General features: G+C 34.4%; 5 protein-coding genes across 8 annotated transcripts in view; 2 read left to right on the top strand and 3 right to left on the bottom strand.

Moving 5' to 3' along the window:
• LOC108694027 (protein N-terminal asparagine amidohydrolase) overlaps positions 1-1,353 on the bottom strand; it is a 55,507-nt gene extending 54,154 nt beyond the window's left edge. For all 3 annotated transcript variants that reach the window (XM_018203269.1, XM_018203270.1, XM_018203273.1), the window contains exon 1: positions 680-1,353. The gene's annotated coding sequence lies outside the window, so the exon portion shown is untranslated. The remainder of the gene's footprint in view (positions 1-679) is intronic.
• Positions 1,354-8,672: 7,319 nt separating this feature from the next.
• LOC108694065 (lysosomal alpha-glucosidase-like) lies at positions 8,673-23,037 on the bottom strand. 2 transcript variants are annotated; one of them, XM_018203332.1, is made up of 20 exons: positions 22,938-23,037; positions 22,736-22,842; positions 22,013-22,548; positions 21,596-21,910; positions 21,254-21,411; positions 20,783-20,957; positions 20,599-20,689; positions 20,351-20,519; positions 20,213-20,282; positions 20,029-20,133; positions 19,696-19,953; positions 19,416-19,618; positions 17,600-17,707; positions 17,350-17,527; positions 17,103-17,251; positions 16,934-17,018; positions 16,583-16,853; positions 16,314-16,510; positions 16,104-16,212; positions 8,673-8,708 (listed from the first exon to the last, which is right to left on the bottom strand). In XM_018203332.1, the coding sequence occupies exons 3-19, from the start codon at positions 22,484-22,486 to the stop codon at positions 16,117-16,119; spliced, it is 3,102 nt and encodes a 1,033-aa protein (XP_018058821.1). In that variant the 5' UTR covers positions 22,487-22,548; positions 22,736-22,842; positions 22,938-23,037; the 3' UTR covers positions 8,673-8,708; positions 16,104-16,116. The 2 variants fall into 2 exon arrangements, with proteins under 2 accessions (XP_018058821.1, XP_018058822.1); XM_018203333.1 differs by having other exon boundaries at positions 21,596-21,907.
• LOC108694066 (zinc finger protein 82 homolog) lies at positions 11,228-13,533 on the top strand. Its single transcript, XM_018203334.1, has one exon. It carries the CDS (start codon positions 11,241-11,243, stop codon positions 13,485-13,487), a length of 2,247 nt encoding a protein of 748 aa, XP_018058823.1. The 5' UTR covers positions 11,228-11,240; the 3' UTR covers positions 13,488-13,533.
• A 790-nt stretch (positions 23,038-23,827) lies between the features above and the next one.
• Positions 23,828-25,766, bottom strand: part of LOC108694024 (cytosolic Fe-S cluster assembly factor NUBP1 homolog) — a 2,647-nt gene continuing 708 nt past the window's right edge. Inside the window, exons 2-7 of the mRNA XM_018203267.1 lie at positions 25,490-25,731; positions 24,763-24,864; positions 24,592-24,682; positions 24,223-24,488; positions 23,964-24,150; positions 23,828-23,890 (exon numbers count right to left, since the gene is read on the bottom strand). Of these exons, the coding sequence (XP_018058756.1) occupies positions 23,835-23,890; positions 23,964-24,150; positions 24,223-24,488; positions 24,592-24,682; positions 24,763-24,864; positions 25,490-25,731 (944 nt within the window). The 3' untranslated portion in view covers positions 23,828-23,834. The remainder of the gene's footprint in view (positions 23,891-23,963; positions 24,151-24,222; positions 24,489-24,591; positions 24,683-24,762; positions 24,865-25,489; positions 25,732-25,766) is intronic.
• Positions 25,167-25,766, top strand: part of LOC108694023 (tektin-3-like) — a 4,103-nt gene continuing 3,503 nt past the window's right edge. Inside the window, exon 1 of the mRNA XM_018203266.1 lies at positions 25,167-25,262. Within this exon, the coding sequence (XP_018058755.1) occupies positions 25,218-25,262 (45 nt within the window). The 5' untranslated portion in view covers positions 25,167-25,217. The remainder of the gene's footprint in view (positions 25,263-25,766) is intronic.

Below are 25,766 nucleotides of genomic sequence, written 5' to 3'. Positions count from 1 at the left end.
AGAAATGAATCAGTTATATGAATTATATATATGGCTTGGCTTATTATCGATTATTAATGACTATTAGCGTATTTTTGGTTTATTATAATATTACATGATAATATTAACAATAAGAAATCAATTATTTGGCTTATTATTGACTTATTATAACATTATATAATAATATTAACAATAAAGAATTAATTAATTGGATACATTTACCATTGGCTTATTACAGACTTACTACAAAATGATATGATAATATTAACAATAACAAATAAATCACTGATATATTTGATGCTGACAATCTTTAAGCATAAAAAAATAAATCAATCAGAGTCTTTTATTTCATGGAAAGGAAGAAAATGAAGGACTTTGATTGGTTCAATTTATTATGCATTATGTATTATGCAAGATTTTTACTTAACAATACACCAAGATACAATATCCACATGTTTCTGAATCTCCATTCAAATCTCGTGAATCTTCAACTGTGTTACGATAATTCCCATTCGTTTTTCCTCCTATTGCAAACGCAATCTATGCTAATACGTTCGGATGAAGTCTCTGCTTACGGCGTAAGCAAGTACATGAACAGTCGAGCAAGATTCAAGACGTTGAACGTGAGGCGAGAGAATTACGGGCGCCGTTTCAAGAGAAGAAAGAAGATGAAACAAGCAAACAAAAAGGACAAACTCACTAGTAAAATTGTGCGCTCCAAACGTCAAGATCCCAAGATTCCGTAGCTCCAAACTCTTCGGCTAGACGAAGGATGGGACGCGGGAGGGACGGGAGATGCACCCGCGGTACTCGGCGAGAGACGGCGGGCTGCTGTAAAATGCAGTTACGCAACACGCAACTGGTGGTGCACACGCGACGCGCGGCCGATCGAAGGCAAAAACGTCAGAGTGTCGCGACGGACGTCACCGTCCTCGTGTCGTGATCGTCGTCGTCCGCGAATATACGATTATCGAGCGTATCGCGACGGGAAAGAGACGAACACGCGGCCTCTCTGAGCGCTCGGCAGGGAGAGGGGGAGAGAGAGGGAGAGAGAGAGAGAGAGAGAGAGAGAGAGAGAGAGAGAGAGAGAGAATGCGAGAAAGAAAGGATGACAGATCGGAGCGAGAGACAAATTCGCGTCTTCGAGAGAGAAAGAGAGAGAGAGAGGCGTGCTAGGGGCGTCACTCACGAAGCACCGCTTTCACGCGCCGCGAGAGTAGGGCGCTTCTCCGGCTTGACAGCCGAGACAAAAATCGGCAAAATCCACAAACCCAGCGTAGCAACGCTCCGCTCGCTCGCTCATCCGCTACACTGTCCGCGCACCGCGCCGCGCACTGTCCAAGCGCGTCTACGTTCACTCCGCTTCGCTGAGTCTCGCGTTCGCGCGACTTCGGCCGCGCTCGGTTCGCGACCGAGCGATTTGGTGCGATGTGCGATCGCCGGTGCCACGAGCTTTCGGAATAAAACCCGCAGCACGGATCTTCTTTTTTTTTTGCACGACGCACAATGCATAAAGAGTAAGAAAATTAATCAATCAGTCTTTGGACTTTCATGAAAGAAGGAAATGAAGGACTTTGATTGGTTCAATTTATTATGCATCATGTATTGTGCAAGATTCTGTATTCCCGCCTTAGGATATATTCACACTAACTTGCGCGTAAACGTATGCATGTAGAAAATTATCCAATCACATTTTACGTACGATTTTATGAGAGAAGTGCGATAATTTTCTTTATACGTTTACGCGGATACGCAAAGTGTGTGGATATACTCTAGTTAACGCAGGAAATAATACGAGTGCTGCCATCTCGAGAGGAACCGATCAATTAATTTATATCGACTTACAGTCGATATCGTAAACCGTCGATACAGCGATAGATCCCTTATCTTCGTTCGACTCTTGTCACGAATGTTTGAATTCGCGCTCGAATCGACGGTTCTAATGATGAATTTATTACACGAATCTGGGACTGCACGCATATTCTTGAAAAATATCGCATACGAGAATGTACAAAAGTACTGTGGCATACATGTATATGTTACATGTATTATAATTTCTCTAATATCTTTGTATGGGATATCTTCGAAAATAAGGCCCCTGCACCAATGTTTTTTCGCGCTCTGATCTCGTAAAAATGTGATTATTCTTCTTCGTGAAATGTAAGAAGAAACTTGTTGAATTTATAGATGTAACTTTTGATATTATCCTTATTTATTCAATATCGCTTGTGCCCGAAGATTTTTTAAATTCAATCTTTCGCAAATAAAATATCCTTGCACAACGTCCAACCTTTTTGCGTAAACAATGTTTATCGTACTTCTTTGTAGATTTAGCGTGTTTCCTTCGATCATCCGATATTCGATAACGTAAACACAGACATTCAGATAAACTAAACTTTCAATTCCGCATCGCATTTCAATAGACTACGAAAATATCGGGCCCTAAGCGTTGAAATCACCATGTGACGACCGACTCGGTGATCTCGCCGGAGCGAGCTTTCGACACGGATTTTTGGCGTTCAAGTCACTGATCGGTCGTGATCGTGCGAGAGATCCACTTAAATCGCAATGTCGTAATGTGATGTCCTCGAGATTGCTGCGATAGGAGATGCTTGGAATAATAATTCTTTCGAATAATCTAATCGTGGAATGATCGATCGTTTAATATTTTATTACTTTCAGAATTTTTAAATACGATTGCAAGTTAAGTATATTATTATAACGGACATAATATATTCTAAATTTAGCATAATAAAAAATATATTTTTTTATTATATTACATTTTTTCTTCATTACTTATTATTTTTTTTATAATTTATTAATTATCTTCTTTCTTTATGTTTTTTGTAATCATTGCTATTTTTTTTAATCTTGTTTTTTTTTACGTATTCTTAGAGAGCTTTTTTTTCTTATAATGTTAGAAAATGCTTTATCTCTGTCTCTTTTCTGTTCTCTTTTTGTTTCACTTGATAAATATAAAGTACCGATTTTCTATGATTGAATACTTTTGAAAGCGAAATAGGTTCAATATTTATATGGTTCAGTATTTGTCAAAAATAAGAAAAAAAAATCTAGTGCAGTCTATTGTAGGAATAAAAAGTAGACTTATTTACAAAAAGTATAATAAAATGATTACAAAAGAGCAAACGATAAAAATAGAATAACAACTATGATAAGATATGAAGTCTGCAGTACTGATCGCTCCGATACTTTACCATTCAAAAAAGTAGGTCGGTAAATTTAGAGCAAAATGACGTGAGAGTCATTAGCGGTGATCACGAGGGAAATATTACGGTCCCACATATGTCCCACACGTAATAAAACTTGCGGCAGGCATTTAAAAGTCTAACAAAGTGAGTCATGCTAACCGAGCACTGCTAATGTTATCAAGCTCAACGACGTTCCTTGATCATCTATAAGTAGAACACAGAAGTCATGAGGATATTATCATGACCTCATTCGTCTTATAAATCAATTTTTAGGTATCAAATGACGTTCTGTGATACCATTATGACTTGATTATGAATATTATATTATTGAATGAATATTATATATATTAGAATACTCCGTATTCTATCTAGGAGGTAAATAGTATGTTCCAAGATAAAAAGATCAACAAAAATCAAAATGACTATTTTAATTCGTAACTTTAATAAACAGTCAAATTTTATAACTAAAAATCATCATTTTTATTTTCATGGCATTAAAATAAAGTTATTTGACATTTTCTTAATTCAGTGTGTTCTTTGGATACACTTACTTTTTTCACGAACTCATGAACTCTTTTCGTGTAAAACGTAGTTATTGCGATTGTAAAAAAGTAGCCAGATTTTTCCACTTCCGAATCATTAAGAAATATTAGGATAATTTTGGTCAAATTTTAATTAATATAAGTGATTCATTTGTCGAAAATAATAGATACTTGCAATATTTTTATGTGGATAGATCGAATTGTCTTAATGTTTTATTGTTTGACAGACGAAAAGAAAGATTAGAAGATTAGATTAAGAAGAACATATTATTCTTTTAACATTTAGCTACAGACAATTGATTGAAAGTCAGTTCAATAAAATTCCGATCAATTTAATCAACGATTGATTGAACTAGCAAAATTACTTGCAGCAACATTTCTAATTGTGTAATTTGTCGCTCTTAATTCAGCTTTATTTTTCGTGGATTAAAGTTAAATAATGAAAAATTCTATTCGTATTAAACGAAATATCATTAATACTGCTTTATAAGATAATTGCTATGTTAATTAAAGTTTAGAAATTACCCTGAATTAATAGCTAGTTGAATTAATCGGAGCTTCGATAGCTTCACAGTCGTTCGTATTCTATAGTATACGTATAAAAAATAAGGTCGAAAATTGTGACTGATGAGAATCTGTTGTATTCATCAACGACGGTGCCTATTTTTTTCAAATAAAGAAATCATCGCATTAATTCTCTTATACTCAGTTGAAAAATGTTTTTACGAACAGATATTGAACGGCTATAATGAATGCATTTCAAAATATTTTATTATGATACTTTTATTATATATTTGCCTCTTTTATCGATCATTTACATTAAGCGCTGAAGCAAGTATGAATAGTATGAATGATAGTATGAATGAAGTATGAATGATAATGTCAAAATAACATTAAAATAAACAATAAATAGAATGATTGAAAAATGTATTACTTTTTAGTGACAATTTTGGAGTCATTTTGATATCATGACTTGTATTCTGCTTGGGAATATCCTATTTTTACTCTCTGTAAGAAAAACTTTTCTATTTGTTCTCATCGCTAATAAACACGTCCATATCTGACGGTTCTTCGAACGCTAACGATTACTTGTTGCCTAAGCATTAATTCGTAAATTGCTTTTGTCGGGCGAGACACAAGGAATAATTTGAACAATAATCATATTGATAAGAAAGCAAGAAAGATAATGTTGCAAGAAAGATACTCTTTCTTGCTTAGTATTCGCAAAAATATTATACCTACTTCTGAAGAAATTCAGCATATATATTTCCCTTTTGTTAAGTTATAATTCAACCTAATCTTCTAATGTAATGCGCCGTCTACAATACATGGATTAAGAAATAAGCATAAGAAATTGATCACTTACAGTAATGTAAGAAGAATAACTGATTGATCAATTTTTTACTCTTACTTCTTATTCCATGTAGACGACGTATAAAAAATTAATCGAGATAAAATTGAATATAATATATCCCAAGGAGAATAAGAAAGTCAAAACAATGTCAATCTGACATAATATTTGACTGATTATTGGCAGAATTTATGATATATTTTTTTTTCGTCATGACTCGGTCAATATGATTTAATCATTATTTTAACTTGTTTGTTCTCCTTGGAATATGCTATATAAAATAACTAAAAGACGACTTTTAAATATCTTATGTAACATGAATGTTATCTGAAATGGAGTTTATTAGTGGAGGATGAGAATTATTCGCAGATTGTCTTAGAAAACAGTTTTTTTTAAACAAAAATTGGTGGAAACGGATACGATTTATATTTATTCTTTATCCTTTTCTAATTCATAGAACTAGAAAAAGATATAAATTAAATTAATAATTAAAATTAAAGTTAATCTGCGTATTTTGAACAAGCATTAGAATCCAGCAACGATAAAACTTCTGAGTTATCAAGAAGAAATAATAATGAAAGAGAGAGGAGGGGAGAGATCATAACATTTTCCATCAGAAAAAATAGAACAACACTGCACACTGATTGTGAGTGTAGTTGAATACAAATCAATTTGCATTTAAATCATTTACTTTAACACTAAAAATATGTAAACCAATTTGCATTCAATTGCCACCAAATGTTGCGCTAATTTTCCTAGTAGAAAATGTGAGAAAATGCTCTTGTAGGGGTTTTTAGCTGCTTTGTTTTTCGTCGCGAAAATGGCTCGTCGCGCCATCGGACGTCACGTGGCCGTACTACCAACCGCTGTAACTTCATCCCCCCTTGAACGTTAAACTCCGCCGGGCTCGCCGGTACATCTCGGCCTGCTCGGCTCGGCTCACAGCGTGACAGCTTAGCTCTCGGCTCTCGGCGGAGCTTGAGGCGCATCGAAGATGGCGACCAGAGGGTAGGGTCGGGCCGGAGACGCACATCGCAAGGCAATCTTTTCCCCCCGACAGAGACAGCCGTGGAGTATCGGGGCGAGCCACCCGCTCGGGTCGAGTCCGGTGAGTAAGCAAGCCACGTTCGCAGAATTGTTTCGGATTGATTGTGAGTATCACGTGTGCGCGCCTCGCACCTGTCGGCGGGTAACTAACTATCGGCGGGCGGCGCGATCGACGAAATCTCGCGCGATCCCCGTCGTGGCTTTTGGTAAGTTCAATGCGCACAGATCAGCACGGATCCATACCACAGCGAGAAACGGGAGCGACGCGCGCGTGTGAGTGCCGCACGCAACGTGACATGACGTGACATCCGTGCGTTCATGTGCGTCACACACGCTTGAAAAGCCTAATCTAAACTAACGGATGAGGAGAAAGATCGGAGGAGGTCATTCGCGTTACTGAATCGTAAGCTAGGTTGAGGAGCAGAGCGGAAAACATCCAAGATCGAACGTAATCGAGCTTTATAATCGGAATAATGAATTTTGAAAAGCCAAACTTTCTGATAATGATAATTCTGTGATTCTGTGATCGTGGAACACTTCCGTAGAGTCTGTTTTATTTTATTCCATGATTACTTCGTGTTACAGTTTGTGTAATGCTAAGGCGAACAATAGAACAACGTTCCTTAATTGCTGTCAAATTATTGTGAGAATATCTTACTACTCACTCTCTTTGTTATATTGAAAAAAAATTACTAAATCTCGATACATATAATTCTTGTGGAATAGTACTGTAAGTAAACATTTATTTACTTACAGCAAATAAATATTTATTCAATGAAAAAAAAAAGATAATTAAGTCAAATTAATAGTCCTTGTATCAAATAATTATATTTACATTTAGTAAGTATTATTTAGAATATTGAAACAAATATTTATTAAAATTTAGTATTTTTTCTTCAATGTATCTGTTTGTAGATTAAATGGTCATTCTATTGTTTAAATAAGTTTTAATATGTTATTAATGTACATGATAAAAAACATTTCATGTTTGCATTGAAAATAGTCTACTCAAATCCTTGTTAAATTTTGTGTTGAATTTTTTAATATATTTGAGTGTTAATTTAATATAATGTGATTGTGAAATTGTTATTTAAATAATTTATTTATTAATATTCGGCCTTTTTTAGTGTCAAAATTACATAATTTATGAATAAGTGAACAAATATCACGAAAATAATTTTGAAGCATAAATTCTAAGATGAATGAAATATGTGTTAATTAAAAAAAATATCATAAATGTTAATTTTACTAAAAAAAATATGCTTTCACAGTTTATTTACAAACTGTCAGTATTATTTTTTTTATGTTTCTTTTTAAATAATATTTATGTTACCTTCTCTAACATATTTTTATCTTATGTTAGTTCGACACACAAATTTTTTTCTAACAATGTATAATTATATTAACGATATATCATTAATTAAATACTAGAATTATCAAAGCAATCAAAATAATTTTTTTAAGAGATATAATAGCGTATGTATAGAATAAGTAACGTAAATAATATATGTTAATTCGTCGATTCTAGTGTTAAATTCCCCGATATTGCAAATTTTCTATTGAACGGAATTCTTTATAATTCAAACTTTCGCGAGAAAACTTGACGTCTTCTCGAGTTGCAATTCCAGCGCGACGCAATTTTGTTAACGAAGCATTGCCAGCGCTTTATATTTCTCATTAGCCGTATTTCTGCTCCTCAGGTTGCTCCACTTTTCGCCGTTGTCGCACGCCTCGCCGTCAGCGATGGTGACAAAAATTGATCGGTGCGGTTAGCAGATCGGGTCACGTAAACGCGCGAGCTTTCAATCGCGCGATGTAAATGCGCCTCCGCGATCAATGCCTCCGCTTCGTGTATAAGGTGTCCCGCCGTCGATCTTGTGAAATTTTAATAGACCTTTAACACATTCGCACGCTCCGCTTCCCCACGGTGAAAACTTTGAAAAAAAATTTATTCTCCAGACACTTAAGGTCTGAAGAATTCTGTCGAACGCGAAAGAATCGTGGATTAAGCTAAAATGAAACAATAACATTGTATTTCAACATAATACTATATTCAGCATAATATTATATATACTTAGAGTCAAATTAAAACTATTCGTAATCATTATTTAATTATTCAAAAATAATTTTTGGAATATCAATAATTTTGATATTCCAGGTAAAACTCTTGTTCATTAAAAAGAGAAATCTTATATCTTTTATTATATTTATCAATATTAATTACAATAGAAATTTTCATAATAACGATAAATAACTAATCATACATCATATGCATTCATATCGTAATTCATAATGCTTACTTTGTTATAACATCTCCCTTTTATTATCTAACATTCGTAAATATTTATTATTAAACGAAGCTGGTATTATCGATGGCTGATATTGCTTCCGCAATTTAATATCGAATAATATGCTGATTGGAATTAGCGAAGAATTTTCTCCGGTATCTTCTAATTTCTTTCAGATCTGGTGGTGGGTTCCTCCGATTTTCCGCTAATTCAAGATTCCGTCGAGGTGCGCAGTGATTAAAACACTAACTCATACATAATCCGCTCGTCCTTCATTTACGATTATCGATACCTAAATAGCGATTAACGCGCATTTAACGTATTCTCATTCACTCGTCAACGTCTAGTCAGAAGAATAGAGGAAAAAAATGAAAGAAAAAAGAGAAATGAATCGGCGAAAAAGGAAACTGTGACGCTCTGATCGAGATAAGGATCGACATATGCGAGAAACCAAATCAAAGTGTGTAAATATAGAAACAAGATAGCTAGGCTGATTCAGAGGGATCTCTCGACGGTCATCTTCCTCATCGTGATGATATCGTATACTAAACTCGTATACTAAAAAAAAAAAAAAAATTCAATTCCGTATACCAAGTTTCCGCCACATTCCAAAGAAAATCGATATACTCGGAGTAATGAAATGCAAAAGCGAAATTGAATTTCAGAAAATCGATTATGAAGCTTTTATCAACATCGAGTAATTAGATAAGATAGATAAGAATCGAGAGACTTGATCGAAGTGCCATTTGAGTATTAGAGATTACGTTGAAGTGCGACAAATTAAATGAAAGCGCGAAACAAATGGCGTAGCTGGCTTTTTGAAAAATAATCGGCAGAAGAAAATGAATTCGAGGATATCGATCGGCGACACGACGGCACTAAAATTGTGACGAGGTAGTCGAGTTCTCTGGTAACATCGATGCAGTGTTGGCCGGACGAGTCAGCGTTTCCAACTCAGCGACCACAGAGAGCGAGGAGATTCTCTTTCGTTGAAAAAGCCTTTCGCGATTTATCATAGTTTTTGCACAAATCGATGGTATGATGGAAAGGAAACGTTTCTATTTTCTATAAATTGTTTAATCGCTGCTCCATTAAGAAATAGAAAATGCATAGTCAAAGAAATGAAGTTCTCAAAGAGAACTTACATTTCGATGTAATGATTTTTTTTCTGACGTTTATTAAATATGCCGATAAATATGATATAATTATAATTGATATTCCATTATTGGAAAAATTAATCGATTGAAGCTAATATTGCTATCAAGTTATACATAGAGAAAACAATAAATCATCTAAAGAAGAATTCTATGGAGATTCAAACGCCACTTACATATTCAAATTAAAACCAAAGAAAAAAAAACGGGATAAGTCGCGAGATACGTTCCAAATTTTCGATTCTATTCGGAGCCCCCGAAATGAATTAGCATTGAAGTAAAGCGACGGTAAGTGTTCTGTTCAGGCAAACAGTAGGGTGAAAAAGGTGAGAAGTCGCAGACGACAAAAAAGAAAGAAGAAAGGAAGGAAGGAAGGAAGGAAGGAAGGAAGGAAAGAAGGAAGGAAGAAAGGAAGGAAGGAAGGAAGGAAGGAAGGAAGGAAAGAAGGAAGAAAGAAAAGAAGGTGATAGTCACGCGGAAGCAAGACTAGAACCCGCCTGGAAGAACGCGGAAGGGCGACAGAATCGAGAGGGTTCAGCTAGCAAGGGTGGAAGAGAGGAAGAGGAGCACCGGTTATCGTCGGGAGGGGTTGCATCGGGGCTGATATCGACCGAGGATTGCGCTTGCGTGGAAAAAGGCGCGAGCGCAATTGTACGGTCGTTCCCAGAGAGCAACGGCGCCCTCCGCGTCGAAAGAGGAAAAGCCCTCCTGTTCCCCGTCGTCAGTCGATCGTCGCGTCGACGAGAACCGGGCTGCTACTACCATCATTCGAGGAAGATTTCCGGTTTCTCCTGACAAAGCCGGCAGAGGCCGGGTGTACAACACGGTGATTCCAACGCCCGCACTGGACCGCACTTCCGGAAGCGAGCTGTCCGGGCACGACCTCGCGGAGAGCTCGACTCCGCTCGGCACCGCGTTGTGAGTTCGTCATCGTCACCGGGGGACGGGGAAAACTCGCAGGCGGTCCGAGGCGGAGGGGGGTGCAGGCGAAGTATATCGGGACGATAAGAGCACGATAAGCGGACCGCGTTTTATAAACGCCTATGCATGTGCGTACCTCTTCTCTCCTCTCCGCCTCTCTTGTTCTCTTGCTCTCTCCGACCTCGTCATGCTGATAAAAGACGAATCTGGAGTTTTCCTCGAGAAAGACCGCGCCGCTACCAGTTCGGATCTGGCAATGCCCCGTGCTGGTCATTAAAACAGTGCGGCTACTCTAGAATAGATATCTAAAACTAGTGGATTTTTTTCAAACTTTTTACTTTGTCATTGATAATGATCGGGGTCACGGTCGTGTCTCACACACCGTATTTGATCACCATGTTTGGAATGTGAAGCGACATCGATGCCTGGCGACTTCATTCGGTTTGATATGGAGATACGTGAATTATATGAATAATAAATTCATGGATTGAATAATTCGCCATTAGTAGAATCTCTTATATTGCATCGAATCTCTTGTATTGCACGTTGTCGAATGTATCTATTGACATGTATCTTCGAGGTAGCAGCATATGCTTACAAGTTTGATCGAAGAAAGTCGCAATGATCAATGTGAGTTATTTTAAAGCGGGCGATCAACACGTACATACAATATGCAGAGATAATCGAAGTCGAGCGTCGAAGTCTCTCGAGGCGTTATCGGAGTTCGGGCTGCCTGAACGCACGGCGCGATGATTAGCATGCAGCAGCAAACGATTTTGAATAATGTAACCGGGCCCGAGCAGCCACAGGAAGAAGTGCAGCTGACGGAATTGCTGCCGGTGAAGCAATCGCGTATCAGAGAAAATGTCTTCAAGGATACCGACGCGACCGACGCTCTGAGGGCACTCAGGAGTCTCTCGGGCGACAGCAGCGATGGCGATAGCTTTAACCTGCGGGAATTCAACTTTTGCAAGAACGAACAATTGGAACGTCGGAGCAGCAAGCATCGACGAATGGAGATTTATAAAAAAACGAAAGAAATCAAGAACAATATTAAAAACGTAGATTTTTATGAAGAGAAAAATAGCGGGGTGGCGGAGAAGAAAGTGCGTAACAATAGCAAGATCGTTCACGTGAAAACGTCGAAAAGGAAACTGACGAGCTCAAGCAAGAAGAAGGATGACGATAAGGAAAGTAATTATGGAATGAATGAGAAATCGATTGGGAAGAATACTACTGAATGCGACGAAGAATTCGAACATCACTGTGATGAAGAAGATGAGGACGAATTGTACTTGGACCTGGAAAAGAAAGACTGTTTTAAAGACGAGATCTACGTGTATAGACGGGAACCATTGGATCCGTGTTCGAGTTTGGAGCCAGAGGAACTAGGTGCGATCAATCATAAGGATTTTTGTGAGGATTATCCCACCACAGATGGAGAACTATTTGATGGAAAAGGAACATTCGTTGAAAAAATCTCTAACATAGATAACGTAGAGAAAGAAAAATTCAAAGCAGATGGCATTACTGAGAAAGACATTCCCGAAAAGGAGCTGAGATTAAAGATCGACGCCATTATTCAAGCGAATTATTTGCTCGAGCGCGAAAATAATAATATTGTGGGTTCCGACGAATCAAAGATCAAAATTGTAGAGCATATTGGCACCTCCTCTGTTGCTGCGGAAACGAAAAAGATGAAGAGGAAGCGAACTGATCATGAGAAGACCAGACAATTGAAGGATCAACAGAATTCTCAGAAGAAATACTGCTGTGTCGTATGCGACGCGCGTTTCAAGGGTAGCGGTGGTTTGCGAAATCACTACAAAGTAGTACACGGTGCTGGACCGGTGTTCAAGTGCGACGAGTGCGGCAAGGAATTTCCACTGAAGGAACGATTGAAACTGCATGTGCGCACACATACTGGCTTCAAACCGTACAAATGCCCGGAGTGCGATAAAAGTTTCGCGCGGGGTGGCCAGCTGGTACAGCACCGTCGCACGCACAGCCAGGTCAGGCCGTTCCACTGTAAGCTGTGCTCCAACACCTTCACGTGCGCGGCCAATCTGTCACTACACTTGAAACGTCACAACGGCCAGAAGGATCACAAATGTGACCTATGCGGACGCGCTTTCGTGCGACGCGATGCCCTGAAGAAACATCTGGAATGCCTGCATCGTGACGTCAAGTCATTCCTCTGCGCTATCTGCAACAAGACCTTTAAGGGCCACCTACCACAACACATGAGGACACATGCGCGCGACCGTCCGCACGGCTGTGCTACGTGTGGCCAACGATTTGCTCAAAAGTCCCAGTTGACTGTGCACCAAAGAACCCATTCTGGCCAGCGGCCATTTCGCTGTCTAGTCTGTTGGCAAGCTTTCGCTCATTCGACCGCTCTGAAGCTGCACACTCGACGTCATACCGGGGAACGGCCGTTTAAGTGTCCCGAATGCAATGCCGGCTTCACTCAACTGCCACATTGGAAGAAGCATATGAAGTGCATACATGGCAGAAGCGATCCATATGGTTGCAAGCGTTGCAAGAGCTTTTTCAGGATTAAAAGCGACCTGGAAAGTCATGAGAAGACTTGTCATCCAGAGATGGAGGTGGAGGACGATGATGGTAGCGTCCCGGCCGGTAAACCGGCTGGCTGCTCCGAGATCGTCGAGAAGAATTCTGTCACTGCGAAATATAAACTGATGACAGTGGAGAAGATGCGGTTGCTGTTGGCAGTGCTGTTGAAGAGGATCAGTAAGCAGGAACGGTTGGATGAGCTCGGCTTCGGTAAACGTCTTATCGACGACGTTCTTCAGGATTCCCTGGTGTCTGCTGGCAAAGAACCGGTCACGAGGAGCGGTTTGTCCGAGCTTGAGGCTCTCACTCGAAACTTAGAAATTTTTTTAGAATGGACAGTACCGAAGGAGCATTGGGAGAATTTCCGTAAGATGAAAAAATCGCCCGAAGATATTCTGGAGACGCTCACAGCTACGTAAACGTTTATCCATTAATAATAATTTTATTATTTTTTGCGTAAAGATTAGAAAACAGTGAGATAAAATCAATAGTATAAAGTCATCTCACATTTTCTACATTCAGTCTCAACTACATCAAAATTTAATTATTTTGTCCGACTTACTCTTTCTTAATATTTTTTTCATCTAACTTTACACGAGACTTTTTATCTATAATTTTTGTTTTTTGTTCTTTTTTTACGTTTATAATTTATAATTTATAATTATAAAAATATTTTAAGGAACGAAATAGAATGTCGGGCATTTGCAACGCGGTCATGACATGATCTCTATTCATTACCTTTAATTATGAAAATTAATGACGATTTTCAAGAGAATTCTATATATATATATATAGTATATATGTGTAGTCATTTCTAATCACATCAATCGAAGATAAATCAAGGTGAAATCGAGGAAGTTTCCGTGTGATATCTGATCTAAAATAATTAACGAATGTTAATTTCTATGGTGCCATGTGTCATAATACTTGCCATATTAAACCAGTGAGTAGACCGTGTGATTTAGAGGAGCTAAGCAAATCCTTTTATTTGATTGTAGCGTAAGATAAATCGCATCGGAGTAGAATATGTATTGTCGAATTTAATTAATGAAAGCCAGGCGTGTTTCTCTCAAACGGAAACAAACTGCCGCGTTTCTTCGGCGACTGAGGTAGAATTAGACATTTTCTTGCCATATTTGTTAAAAACACGCACACACATTGGCGAACGACGGAGAATCAATTTAACACATACATTTTAATTATAAGCACGACTGTTCGTCAATCGTATAGATACCAAAAGAAAACCAGAAATGAGGCTAGCACGAGTCATTTGCAATTATGTTTTTTCATGCGTAATCGTTATATTATCCTATATATTTATAAAGACATCTATATACATATCTATATATATATATATATATACACACACGTACACATTTATAAATTTAATATTATGAGATTTTGTTATATATAAATGTGTTCACGGACGCGTCCGCGGAAAATTGATATTCGACAGTCCTGCGCGACGTTCCCATTGTAGTTGATACTATTATTCGTTATTTATCTCACTTATACATGCACTCGCGCGTAATTGAGGGCTTGATTGGCCGCGGATGAGTAAACATGTTGGCGTGCCATCATTTTAGATAGTCATAGTAAATGTGAGCAGACAATAATGAATGAAAGTTACAAGTTTAGTATATATTAGTCATTGAAGAGAAGAAAGATATATATTATATCCATATACACACACATACATATATATATATATATACTTATATACATATATATTGGTATTAGATGAATATATGCTATGAAGCCGCGAGAGGAGAGGAACATATTATCTTTTTTTTAATTGATTCTAAAAATGCTAAATTCCAAAAAAATAATAGCAAATTTATTTTATCTCGATAAACGAAAGTCGAATTTTACAGTAATATAAATTTACTATAATGTTAGATCGATGCAAATAATTCTTTTTATAGACGAAGACGTTTTTGCTAGCGCATAAAATCAAAATTGACTTGGTATTCTTATACGCAAAGTTCCTTTCCTCGACGTATGAGGATATTTCTCAATCGTGCGTTTGGATAAAAATAGTAAAAAAATATTGCAATCGGAGGTGCTATTTTGTGCGATATAATCGTTTGCAATACTGAAGCTGTTGCTTGAAAAGAAATTTGTTTTCTGAGCTTTCTTTCCGACACGCAAGAATAATCCAAAGACTTTGTTCCTTTCATTGCCAAATATCATATTGTATGTATCGTTACGTTTTATATAATTTTATTATTGTAAGCACCGAGATATATTTTGCGCCTGTAAAACAAGAGAAAAGTAAAGGAGCGATGAGTAACGTGTGACGCACCTTAATGTATTAACATGAGCCCGAATGTATTGGCGTACGCAGTGACTTAGCATTTTCAAATTTATTCGAAAGATCGAAATCTATACTTCGGTTGTGGATGCAAATGCGGGTCGGAGTGCACTTTATATATAGATCGAGGTCGGAGAAGAGCCATTTCGAATGGTCGACAGGAAGCGTAGCTTCTTACAACGAAATCCACTAACTCGATGATTTTGAGTTATGATGCCAAATCAAATAAATAGCTCTCTCGAGAATGATGATCTTGTGTCTTTCGCGAATTTTTTTTTGCGTAAGATCACGGAAATTAAATATTCGAATCACATTTTCTTTTCAACATCGATGAAATCGGAATGCTACTTATTTTGTTTTTCTTTAGTGCCATAAACTAAACATAGTCATATTTGTACATTAATATAATGTGCGATGTGTGAGAGAAGACAATTTGAATAAACACGTTTCTTTATTTGCTAGTTTCCTTTCTTCGTTAACATCATTTTCCTTTTCATTTTCATGAATAGAGATTAATAATGCGTTCCAATACGCATCATTCCATACATATATATATATATATATGTAAATATTTGTATAAACAATGATTTAAATTGCTTTATTTTTTCACATGCTATTTGTATAATTGCATAAGAAAAATATATCAATCTAAAGTAAGATATCTATAAAAAAAAATACATGTAGCATTTATCACTTAAATTAAGTCATGAGATTCACATACCGCGATAGAAAATTTACGTATAATTAATATTGAAAATAGATTCTTCAAATATCCAGTTAAATATAAATGGTTGTCTCATATCTACTTGCAAACCAGTAATATGTAAGCTCTGAAATAATTTTTATAAATTTTTAAAAATTCACTTTTTAATTATGCCGTTTTACTTTCATTGTTATTCAAGTATTCATCATTATTTAATGAAACACTTACCGATGTGGAAAGATTAAATGAAAAGCCTATCTCATTGCTATTTAGGAATACTGTGATGACTGGTCGTAATCCAAAAATCTGTACTGTTCCCAATATTACCTCTTCGTTAAAAGAACTTTTATCCATTTCCATATTCAATAAACTTGATTGATTTGCAATGAAAGACAGCCACAAATATTCTTTCTTTTTTATGGAATCTATACATTAAAAATAATTAACAGTCAAGATATAATTTAATACACAATCATTTAATACAAGATATGTTTTACCTAAGCTATCACCATCGTCCCAATACAATTCTCCTATAGCATTTTTAGTTTCATTCAATGTTACTATTAATTCAAAATTGTTTTTTCTGCTTTCTGTCGTTGTTACACCCGGATCTTGTGCTGGAAGAATCGAACCTGCACGAATCAATAATGGTATTTTGTCAATCGGTGCAGGGAAGGTATAATATTTTCCGATGGAGAAATAGGAATTGAAGGTATAATAATCATACCACAAACCACGTGGTACATAAACAGTTACCGCAATTTTGTTCTGCAAAACATAAATCAAAGCGATTAACTAAATATCAGCATTTCATATTATGTAAATAATAAAATAAATTGATGACATACCTCTTCGAGAACTGGATTGATCATAAGCGAATTTCCCCAAAGAAATTGTTTATCAATATCGTAAGTTCGCCGATCTTCGATAAATCTATTAACATTCATTATGTATATATGTATACATATATAAAATATTATTCACAATATAGATACGACACAAAGTATCGATACGTACTCAAAGAAAAGTGGCCGTACCACGGTTTCCCCAAATTTATGTGCTCTGAAGAATAAGGTGTACAAATATGGTAAAAATCGATAACGTATTTTGAGAGAATTTTTTGATGATTGTACGACCAAATCGCCCATAGCAACTGGATCTTGCTCCTATGTACATATATATTAATATATTTATATATTATATTGAGAATACTTCAAATTCAATAATTATTATTGAAATTATATATCGATGCGTCGGTACTTACAATTGTATTATCGGAATTATGATTTCGAGAAAATGGATAAAAAGCACCAAGTTGCATCCAACGATTGCACAATGCAGTAGTTGTGTTTCCATTAAAACCGCAAATATCTGCGCCCACCATTGGAACTTGATAAAAATTGAATGACAAAATAGCTGGAATACTCATCTTTAAATCATGCCTGATAAAATGATTTTTTAATTAGTTACATAACGAAAATGATGAGATGTACATTAAGATGGATTTTAATTACCATGATGAATAAACGTCACCCGTCCAATGACCCGCATAATGACCATGTCCTATCCATGTCGAACGCGATATTATAAATGGTCTCTTTAATCTAATTTTCCTAAGAGCACTGCACATAGTTTGAAATAGGATAAATTCTTAAAACAATCATAATTTGCTTGTTATTCAAATTATAATATAAAAATATATAAAGAAAAACCGATCAAAGACGAGCTAATAAATTAGGATGTTATAGCAATTAAATTTAATGTTTAAATTTAACATTAAATTTAATGTTTAATTTAACATTAAAATAAGCGAAACTAGTTTTAACTTTACAAATCTTCATTAATCGCATAAAGTTTACATTACAAATTAATTAAAATATAAATGATCAAAAATCAAAAAAAGTAAAAAGTCATGAAAAATTATAATAATTATATCCAATATAAATACAGTCAATCCATAATCTCGCAAGCACACGACGGATTATTGCGTTCTCAACCGTTGTTAGTATTAGAAGTAAAAAATTTTTATCAATCTTATTTCATAATTAATTGGTCACAATTTATATATGATTGTTCGTCATTCGTTTTTCAACTATTGACAATATCTGAAATTGTACCATAGTGGAAATTGTACCATAGCTTATCTCATTTGTTGAAATCGTGTTAATTAATCAAAAAATTGATTAAAGATTGAAATTTTAACTGATCAAAAGATATCAAAAGAGCAATCAAGTTTTGTTCGTAACTGAGACTATAGATTGATTGTATCTATACTAAATGTAATTAATATAATTTTCCGAGACTTTTTATTCTTTCTGCTTATCTATATTTTAATTAATTTGTAACGTTAACTTTACACAACTGATAAAGACTCCATAAAATTGTAACTAGTTTCGCTTATTTTAATGTATATTAAATATTAAATTTAATTGATATTATACAGGGTATCTCAAAAATAGGTGACCAAATTTTAGTATCATATTCTACAGTCCCTAAGAATGAAAAAAAATCATAGGTCTGGAAACTCTTTCTTCTTGAAATATAAACACTTTTTGTTTATCTCAAAAATTTATATGGATAGATATCACATGAATATTATGGTAGAGTAAGTGATACTGTCATGAAGGCAACTTATCGTAGTAAATTAGTTTCTAAACGTTGCATAGTTAAGATAGTGTTATCAAGATGATTTATTCCAATATCGAGTGAAAATTTCATGTAGGAACGAAGTAACGAAAACTGCAGAAAAGCTCAGTGTATTCTGTAAAATTTCAGCAAAGATGATGACCTATAAAGAATATATTTAGTTTTTTCAAGTAAGTTACAAATCTTTAAAGTTATCTCCCAAACATAGTGTTTTTATCTTAAAAAGAAAGAATTTCCGGGCCTATGTTTATACTGACCTATATTTATACTGTTTTTCGTCCTTAAGCCCCAGACACAATGCGAAGGAATAGCGATAGCGATAGAAATAACACTATTTCAACCTATCAAAAACGGTATATTTCAGGATATCTGATTTCTGATAGGTTGAAATCGTGTGAATTATTTCTAACGTTATCGCTATTCCTTCGCATTGTGTCTGGGACTTTAGGAACACTAGAACATGATATCATCAAAGTTTGGTCACCTATTTCTGGGATACTTTGTATAAACATCCTAATTTATGAGCACGTCTTTGTGTGTGTGTGTGTGTGTGTGTGTGCGTGCGTGTGTGTGTGTGTGTGTGTGTGTGTGTGTGTGATCGGTTTTTTCTTTATATATTTTTATATTATAAATCTTAAATTCTCTATAAAAGTTGAAAGATTATAGATTAGTTTTTTTACTTACTAATTTGTGGTAATCGCTTGGCTCATTCCATAAGTATTGTGAAGATTATAATGAGTGCCCAAATAATGTTTCGCATTCATGCAAAGAGTTTTTGTAGCGAGTAAACCGCCAACAACATTGGGAATATATTCGGGATAATCTAAATTATTATGTGTACAACCATTCTTATTACCATTATAAAAATTGGATGGTTCGTTCATATCCTTGATGATTGAAAAATTTGAAGTAATTTAAAATTAACTCAATAATATTGAGGTAATTTTTAACAATCGATACTTACAATCCATGTACCATCGTACGCAAAATTATTATGCATATCGGTCATCATATTTGTATAATAGATCATAGTTTTAGGATTTGTGAAATCGGGCCATACTGTAGAAAAAAGATTCCAAACTTTACCGATGAAAGGTTTGTCGGATTCACCGTCTTTTATAAATATGTCTTGTTTTATTCCTTCGTCGTAAGGCAGATAAGAACCGTTATCTTCGGAAGCAGATATGCCGGCATCAATTAAAGGTATATAATGCATTCCTGCCTAAAATAGAAAACAATTGCTGTAATGTATATTGACTTCGATCGATTGATAATCTTTTATATAAGTCTATTATACCGAGTGAATTTCTTCTACAAACTTAGGTAAATCTTTAAATTTCTCTTTATTATATGTAAAATCATTATTTTTATCCATATAATCCAGATCATTCCATTGAGTATCCTATAAACACAATATAATTCATGATAATGTTTAGCTTATATTTTGAAACGTTTTAAAAAGTTATAAAAGTAGACATTACAAATGGGATTCCAGCTGTTCTCGTTCTGCTCCATACTGCTTTAGTATTTTCTAGTGATTCATACCCATATCTAATCGATGTACAAAATGTTAATGTAAAATTGCATGTTGAAAATATTATTTTATACTGATATAATACCTGCATAAATGAAAACCGAGCGACCAATAGGGTGGCATAAATGGTTTGCCTACAATTTCAGAATATTGTTTCACTACATCGGCTGGAGTCGGTCCCAGGAAAAAGTAAATATCAAAAATACCACCGATTGTTCTAAACGTTATAGCCGGTGTAGGCTGTAGTATCACATCTAAAATGAATCACATGAAATTATTTGGAAAAGAAAATTATATATCATACATTTGTTTTAGAAAAAGTAAAAAGCGTACCCATAGCATTACTGTTTAAAAATAAAACTCCATGAGCCATTCCAGATTCCTCCATAATAATATAAAATGGATGAGATCCATACAGATTTGCCTAATTAGATAAAGAGAAAAGATATTATTTGCAATATGCATAATAATCCATTTGTCATGATTCATTTGCGTATAATAAAATTGAGCAACGTACGTTTTCCATTGGTGGTTGATCTTTATTAAATAGAGTGAATATTTGCCAATTAATATTTAATTTTAAGCTCGATTGATGCCCGCCAATGCCATAAATATTACTTGTTGGTAACAATGAGCTTATTTGTAGAAACTGGTCAGCAAATATGAAACCTCCAATCCCAATGGAATTGAATCTGCATACAGAGTATATTAGAAAAGTAATTTAAATAATTTTCATAACTTTGTTTAGCAATCAAAATTAAAAAACTTAATTTTTACGCTTCCATTAAAACCTTACCCATTAAACATCAACTAACAATAATATGATATCAATGTTATAATTTTATATTCAATATAACTATTACATACAACATATCACATTATACTTATATTGTTAAGTGTGAAATTATAATATTGATATCGTATGATTGGTAATTAATGCTTTTACTAAATATAATATTCTGAATACAACAAAGTAATTTATACTTACAATGTTGTGCCATCACTGATTCTATTGACTTTAAAACCAGGTTTTATATCATCGCTATTAAATTGATATTTTGTGTCAACAACTTGATATAAAAATGGCTTCGGATCCGATCTGATTGGCCATGGTGGTTCATATCGCATTTTAAAAGGATCATATATCTAAAAATTGTATGTTATTCTTTTTTTATAGTACTGTATGAAACTTAAGTTAGTGACACACGATGCTTGTTTTCCTGTTGGTTTGCTAGCTGGAAAACGAACATCGTCCATCGTGTGTCCATCTGTCCATGTGTGTCCCAAACTTTGTGTGTCGCAGACTTTAAATATTCTGTAAATATTATACCTTCACACGCAGAATTGAGCTGTTTATGCCTGTGGCTTCTATCTTGACAAGAGGCACATTGTTCTTGTACACAGATTTTTTTTCTTGACTGAGAAAACCCAAGAAATTATTTCCATCCTGACTGCGGTTAATATATTTATACAGATTCCATCCATCGGGATAGTAACAGTAAGGAATATATAACAATATATCCTTTTCATTTTTGTTATTTTCACGAGGATTCCAACAACATCCTCTATTTATGCAAGAAAGTTGCGATGCTCCATCCTCTGGATGACAATCAAAGCGTAATATTTCAGGAACGTTGCTGCACTGCTTTAAATATGTGCATATAATATAATAACGCAATAAATACAAATATAAATGACATAATATGTTGTTTTTCTTAATAAAGACTATAATGAGATTTTTGCTTACTTGAGCATTGTTAAATGCTGTATTTTCTTCCTTCAAAGGCACTATTTTACGATCATATGTTTCTTGTTCGATGTATATATCAGGAGTATCCACTAATATATGCTGATATCTTGTCTCCTCAATGGTATCGTTATTTATATCAATCATAAATTCCACTTCTGCATTGTAACTATTTATAGTACGTAACGGATTTATAATCGCGTATAATAATGGAAGACCAAGATGAAACAACAATAAAGCCGTGATGAGACCCAAGAATAATGTCATTATCGTACGTTTTACATTATGACGTTTATCAAGATTCGACTCTTCTTTTTCGTGTTTTTTTATTGATGGCTCATAGAATTTATTGTTTAATGTTTTAACTACAATGGTATTAAATTTCTCCATAATTTTGTTTGGACGTTCTTTAGTTGCACTGTAATATCTTGATTTTTCAGAAACATCCTGTCTATTTATTTCTACATTAGCCATTCTTCAAGTTCTTGACTTGACTTCAAAATTCTATTACTACAAATAACTCGTTAACAAGTTGTCTGAAAGCGATAAGAATTATTAAACAATTTACACGTCAATATACTTGTATTCAATCATTACTGTCGGAACAAAATAATAATTCTTTCTTTAACCAAGTCTAAAATTAAATGGATATAAATATATGTATTTAAATGAGTATTTTTAAATGGACTGCTTTTGAGCAAACTGTAATTTTTTTCGTCTTACTGATAATGTTATCGTCCTAATGCATGTATTTCTACACGAAAAATATATTGCGTTTTATACTACACATTTTAATATATTCCTCATAGATATATTCAGATTGATGTAACCTGCAAATAATCAGAATTATATTTATTCGTTGCACAAATACGCACTAGACTTCTGAAAATAATATTTTGTACTGCATATATCACAAAGAACTTACAGTATTATTTTTGAGCACAGAATCTCGCGCCCGGTTCTGAATCAGTCACCGCACTTCGTCGATATCACTGGCTGCTATGCATAATGAACATCTGATCTTGCCTCGTGTGTATTGGATCTTATGTATTTCCACGCAACGTGTGCATCAGACATGTATCATATGTTATCTTTGTTTAGACCATCGAACGTAATGTAAGATATGGGATATTTTCCAGGAAGAGATTATCGATGTAGAGAAAAATTATTCTATCTTCATTCGTATAGAATTAAAACAAAAATAAAAAATTCTTATTAATAATCCATGGTGGAAGAACCATAGATGTATCAATAATAATAAATCGATCTTTTTATATCTTTAATACAATACAACCTTTACAATTTACATTATATTATCTTTATATTATATTTACATTATATGATTATACTTTTACATTATATTACAATATTCTAATATCGAAGATATATATATAAGAAAATAAAATAGAAAACATTGTTGTAAAAATTACAGGCAAATTTGTAATCTTTCTATTGTTACCGTTATTCGCTTATCAAACATTCAAGAAAACGGTCATTAAGTAAAGTTACCTTTAAGCTGACAATGAGTCGGAATTCATCCGATACATTATTATAGCGTTTTAAAAATTTCTTGTACTTTTATCAAAAATACTTATATCATTATATGTTGCTCATATCTTTTTAAAGTAATATAATAAAGCAAATAGATGGAAAATTTTGTATTATTACATCTTCGAACCTATAAATCACATTGATTAAAGTAGCAAAGTATGAAGTTTTAAAATGAAAAGTTACATTAACACAAAATGAAACTTTATAATAGATTTAATCAGCAAAACAAGCGAATATACAAATAAATTTTTATACAAAAGATTTTGCGTTATTACTGGGAATTATTGAGACAATTCTCTTTTTCTTCTTCACACTTTCGAACAATATCTGGAAACAAAAATATTTTGTTGTAATTTCCATGAAAAATCAAATTTTCTTCTAAAATATATTAAAATCTTACTCTTGCAAATTTCGTTTAAAACACTAACGGTTGGCGAATCTGGCATTTCCGTTAGAAAATTTTTACCCTCGTCGCAACATCTAGTTAGCAACGGATCTAAAGGTATCGAGCCTAAGAACTCTACATTTAATTCATTCGACATTGTTCGTGCTCCACCTGACAAAGCTGGGAATATTTCTGCGGTATTCTGTGTACAAAGATATTTCATTAATCATATCCTTCCATTTTATTTTTTTTATTCTATTCGCATTGTCTTTACTTTGCATTTAGGACATATGAAGATACTCATGTTCTCAATCACACCCAAGATTGGAATATTCACTTTTCTACAAAAGTCTATTTCTTTCCTGACATCCAAGAGAGCAACTTGTGGAGGTGTCGTGACTATTATGGCACCTGTTATGCCGGCACCTTTTAGATACGACGTAGCTGACAAATGTTCATCTGATGTGCCAGGCGGTGTATCCAGAATGAGATAATCTAAGCTACCCCAATCAACTTCTGACAGAAACTGCCTAATCATACCTGAAGATAAATCTATTTGTGTAGATAAATCTATTTACAACGAAAATCATATAGCTTAATATAATAAGAATTATAAAAGATGAAATCTTAAAAGTGTTGATACCATTCTTCTTTGGTCCTCTCCAAATAACTGCATCACTTGGACTGCTGAGCAAAAAACCAATCGACATTAGTGATAAATTATCCTCGATATACTAAAACAAAATAATATACAGTGTTATATAATAGGTTTTTTAGTGATATAATAATTCTGCTTCAGTTTGAGTTTACTTACTACAGGTGACCATCCTGATCCACTTTGATGAATTTGTTCACCAAGTGCTCCCAGTACCCTTGGCTGCGATGGTCCACAAATGTCAATATCCAGTACTCCCACCTAAATAAGATACACAAACAAGATTTGAAATGTCTCTCTAATAAAATTTATTATTATTTTCCAATATATATCATAAAGATTAATTAAATTATATTTGGTATTATGATATTTATATCAAAAATATAAATACAGATACAATTTAATTATATTGAATCTGTATTTATATCTCTGAAATACTGACTAAAATACTGACTTGAAATAACTAATAATAAAAATGAGAATACTAAAAGTCTGATAATCAATAAGGAACTGGCACTGGCTGATACGACATATATAGCCATTAGTCAACTATAGATATTCTCTGTCTGAGGTTATTTCCTACAAGGTAGCTGCTAGGCATTCACTATGTCAACATGTACATTGAAAATCATATGGATGTACTTGGAATGGGCAAAAGAGTGAGTTATTATATTAACTTGCTTTTTAACTTTATATAAATGTGAGGTTATTTATGTGACAGTAAAATATATGGTATCTATGTTAGCATGGCATAATATAGAATATACATAGAATATATATATATATATATATAAGACACAAAAGCTAAAGCAATCGAGTATTTGTTCTAAACAACACATTATCACACAATATTTTCGTTTTCAGTTATGATTAGTTATATGCTTACATTTCTGTCAGAATTATTTGCTGCAAGACATCTGGATAGTAATGATGTCACAGTACTTTTGCCTACTCCTCCTTTGCCTGAAAGCACTAACAGCTTATTCCGCACTGAAGTAAGTCTTTCTTTCACAAGCGCAATACCAGGATCTGGCTGCTTGGTAGCTCCGGAAGAACATAGCGATTGATTCGGGCATCCCGCACAAGCTGATGCTTTGCCAGCACTCTCACTCTGGGTTCCAGGACAATCTAAAATAATAAATAAAATAATTTCATAAGTTTTT

Source organism: Atta colombica, unplaced genomic scaffold, assembly GCF_001594045.1.
Source record: "Atta colombica isolate Treedump-2 unplaced genomic scaffold, Acol1.0 scaffold112, whole genome shotgun sequence".
Classification (NCBI taxonomy): domain Eukaryota; kingdom Metazoa; phylum Arthropoda; class Insecta; order Hymenoptera; family Formicidae; genus Atta; species Atta colombica.
This window is presented reverse-complemented; position numbering and strand designations above follow the sequence as displayed.

What these genes read in the sequence shown, in the direction of transcription:
- LOC108694066 (XM_018203334.1), top strand. Translation starts at nt 11,241, where the DNA reads ATGATTAGCATGCAGCAGCAAACGATTTTGAATAATGTAACCGGGCCC.
- LOC108694065 (XM_018203332.1), bottom strand. Translation starts at nt 22,486, where the DNA reads ATGGCTAATGTAGAAATAAATAGACAGGATGTTTCTGAAAAATCAAGA. An exon ending in GAACAGCTGGAATCCCATTT is followed by an intron (nt 20,134 to 20,212) that starts GTAATGTCTACT and finishes TTGTGTTTATAG; the next exon opens with GATACTCAATGGAATGATCT. An exon ending in CATTTAATCTTTCCACATCG is followed by an intron (nt 16,213 to 16,313) that starts GTAAGTGTTTCA and finishes AAATTATTTCAG; the next exon opens with AGCTTACATATTACTGGTTT.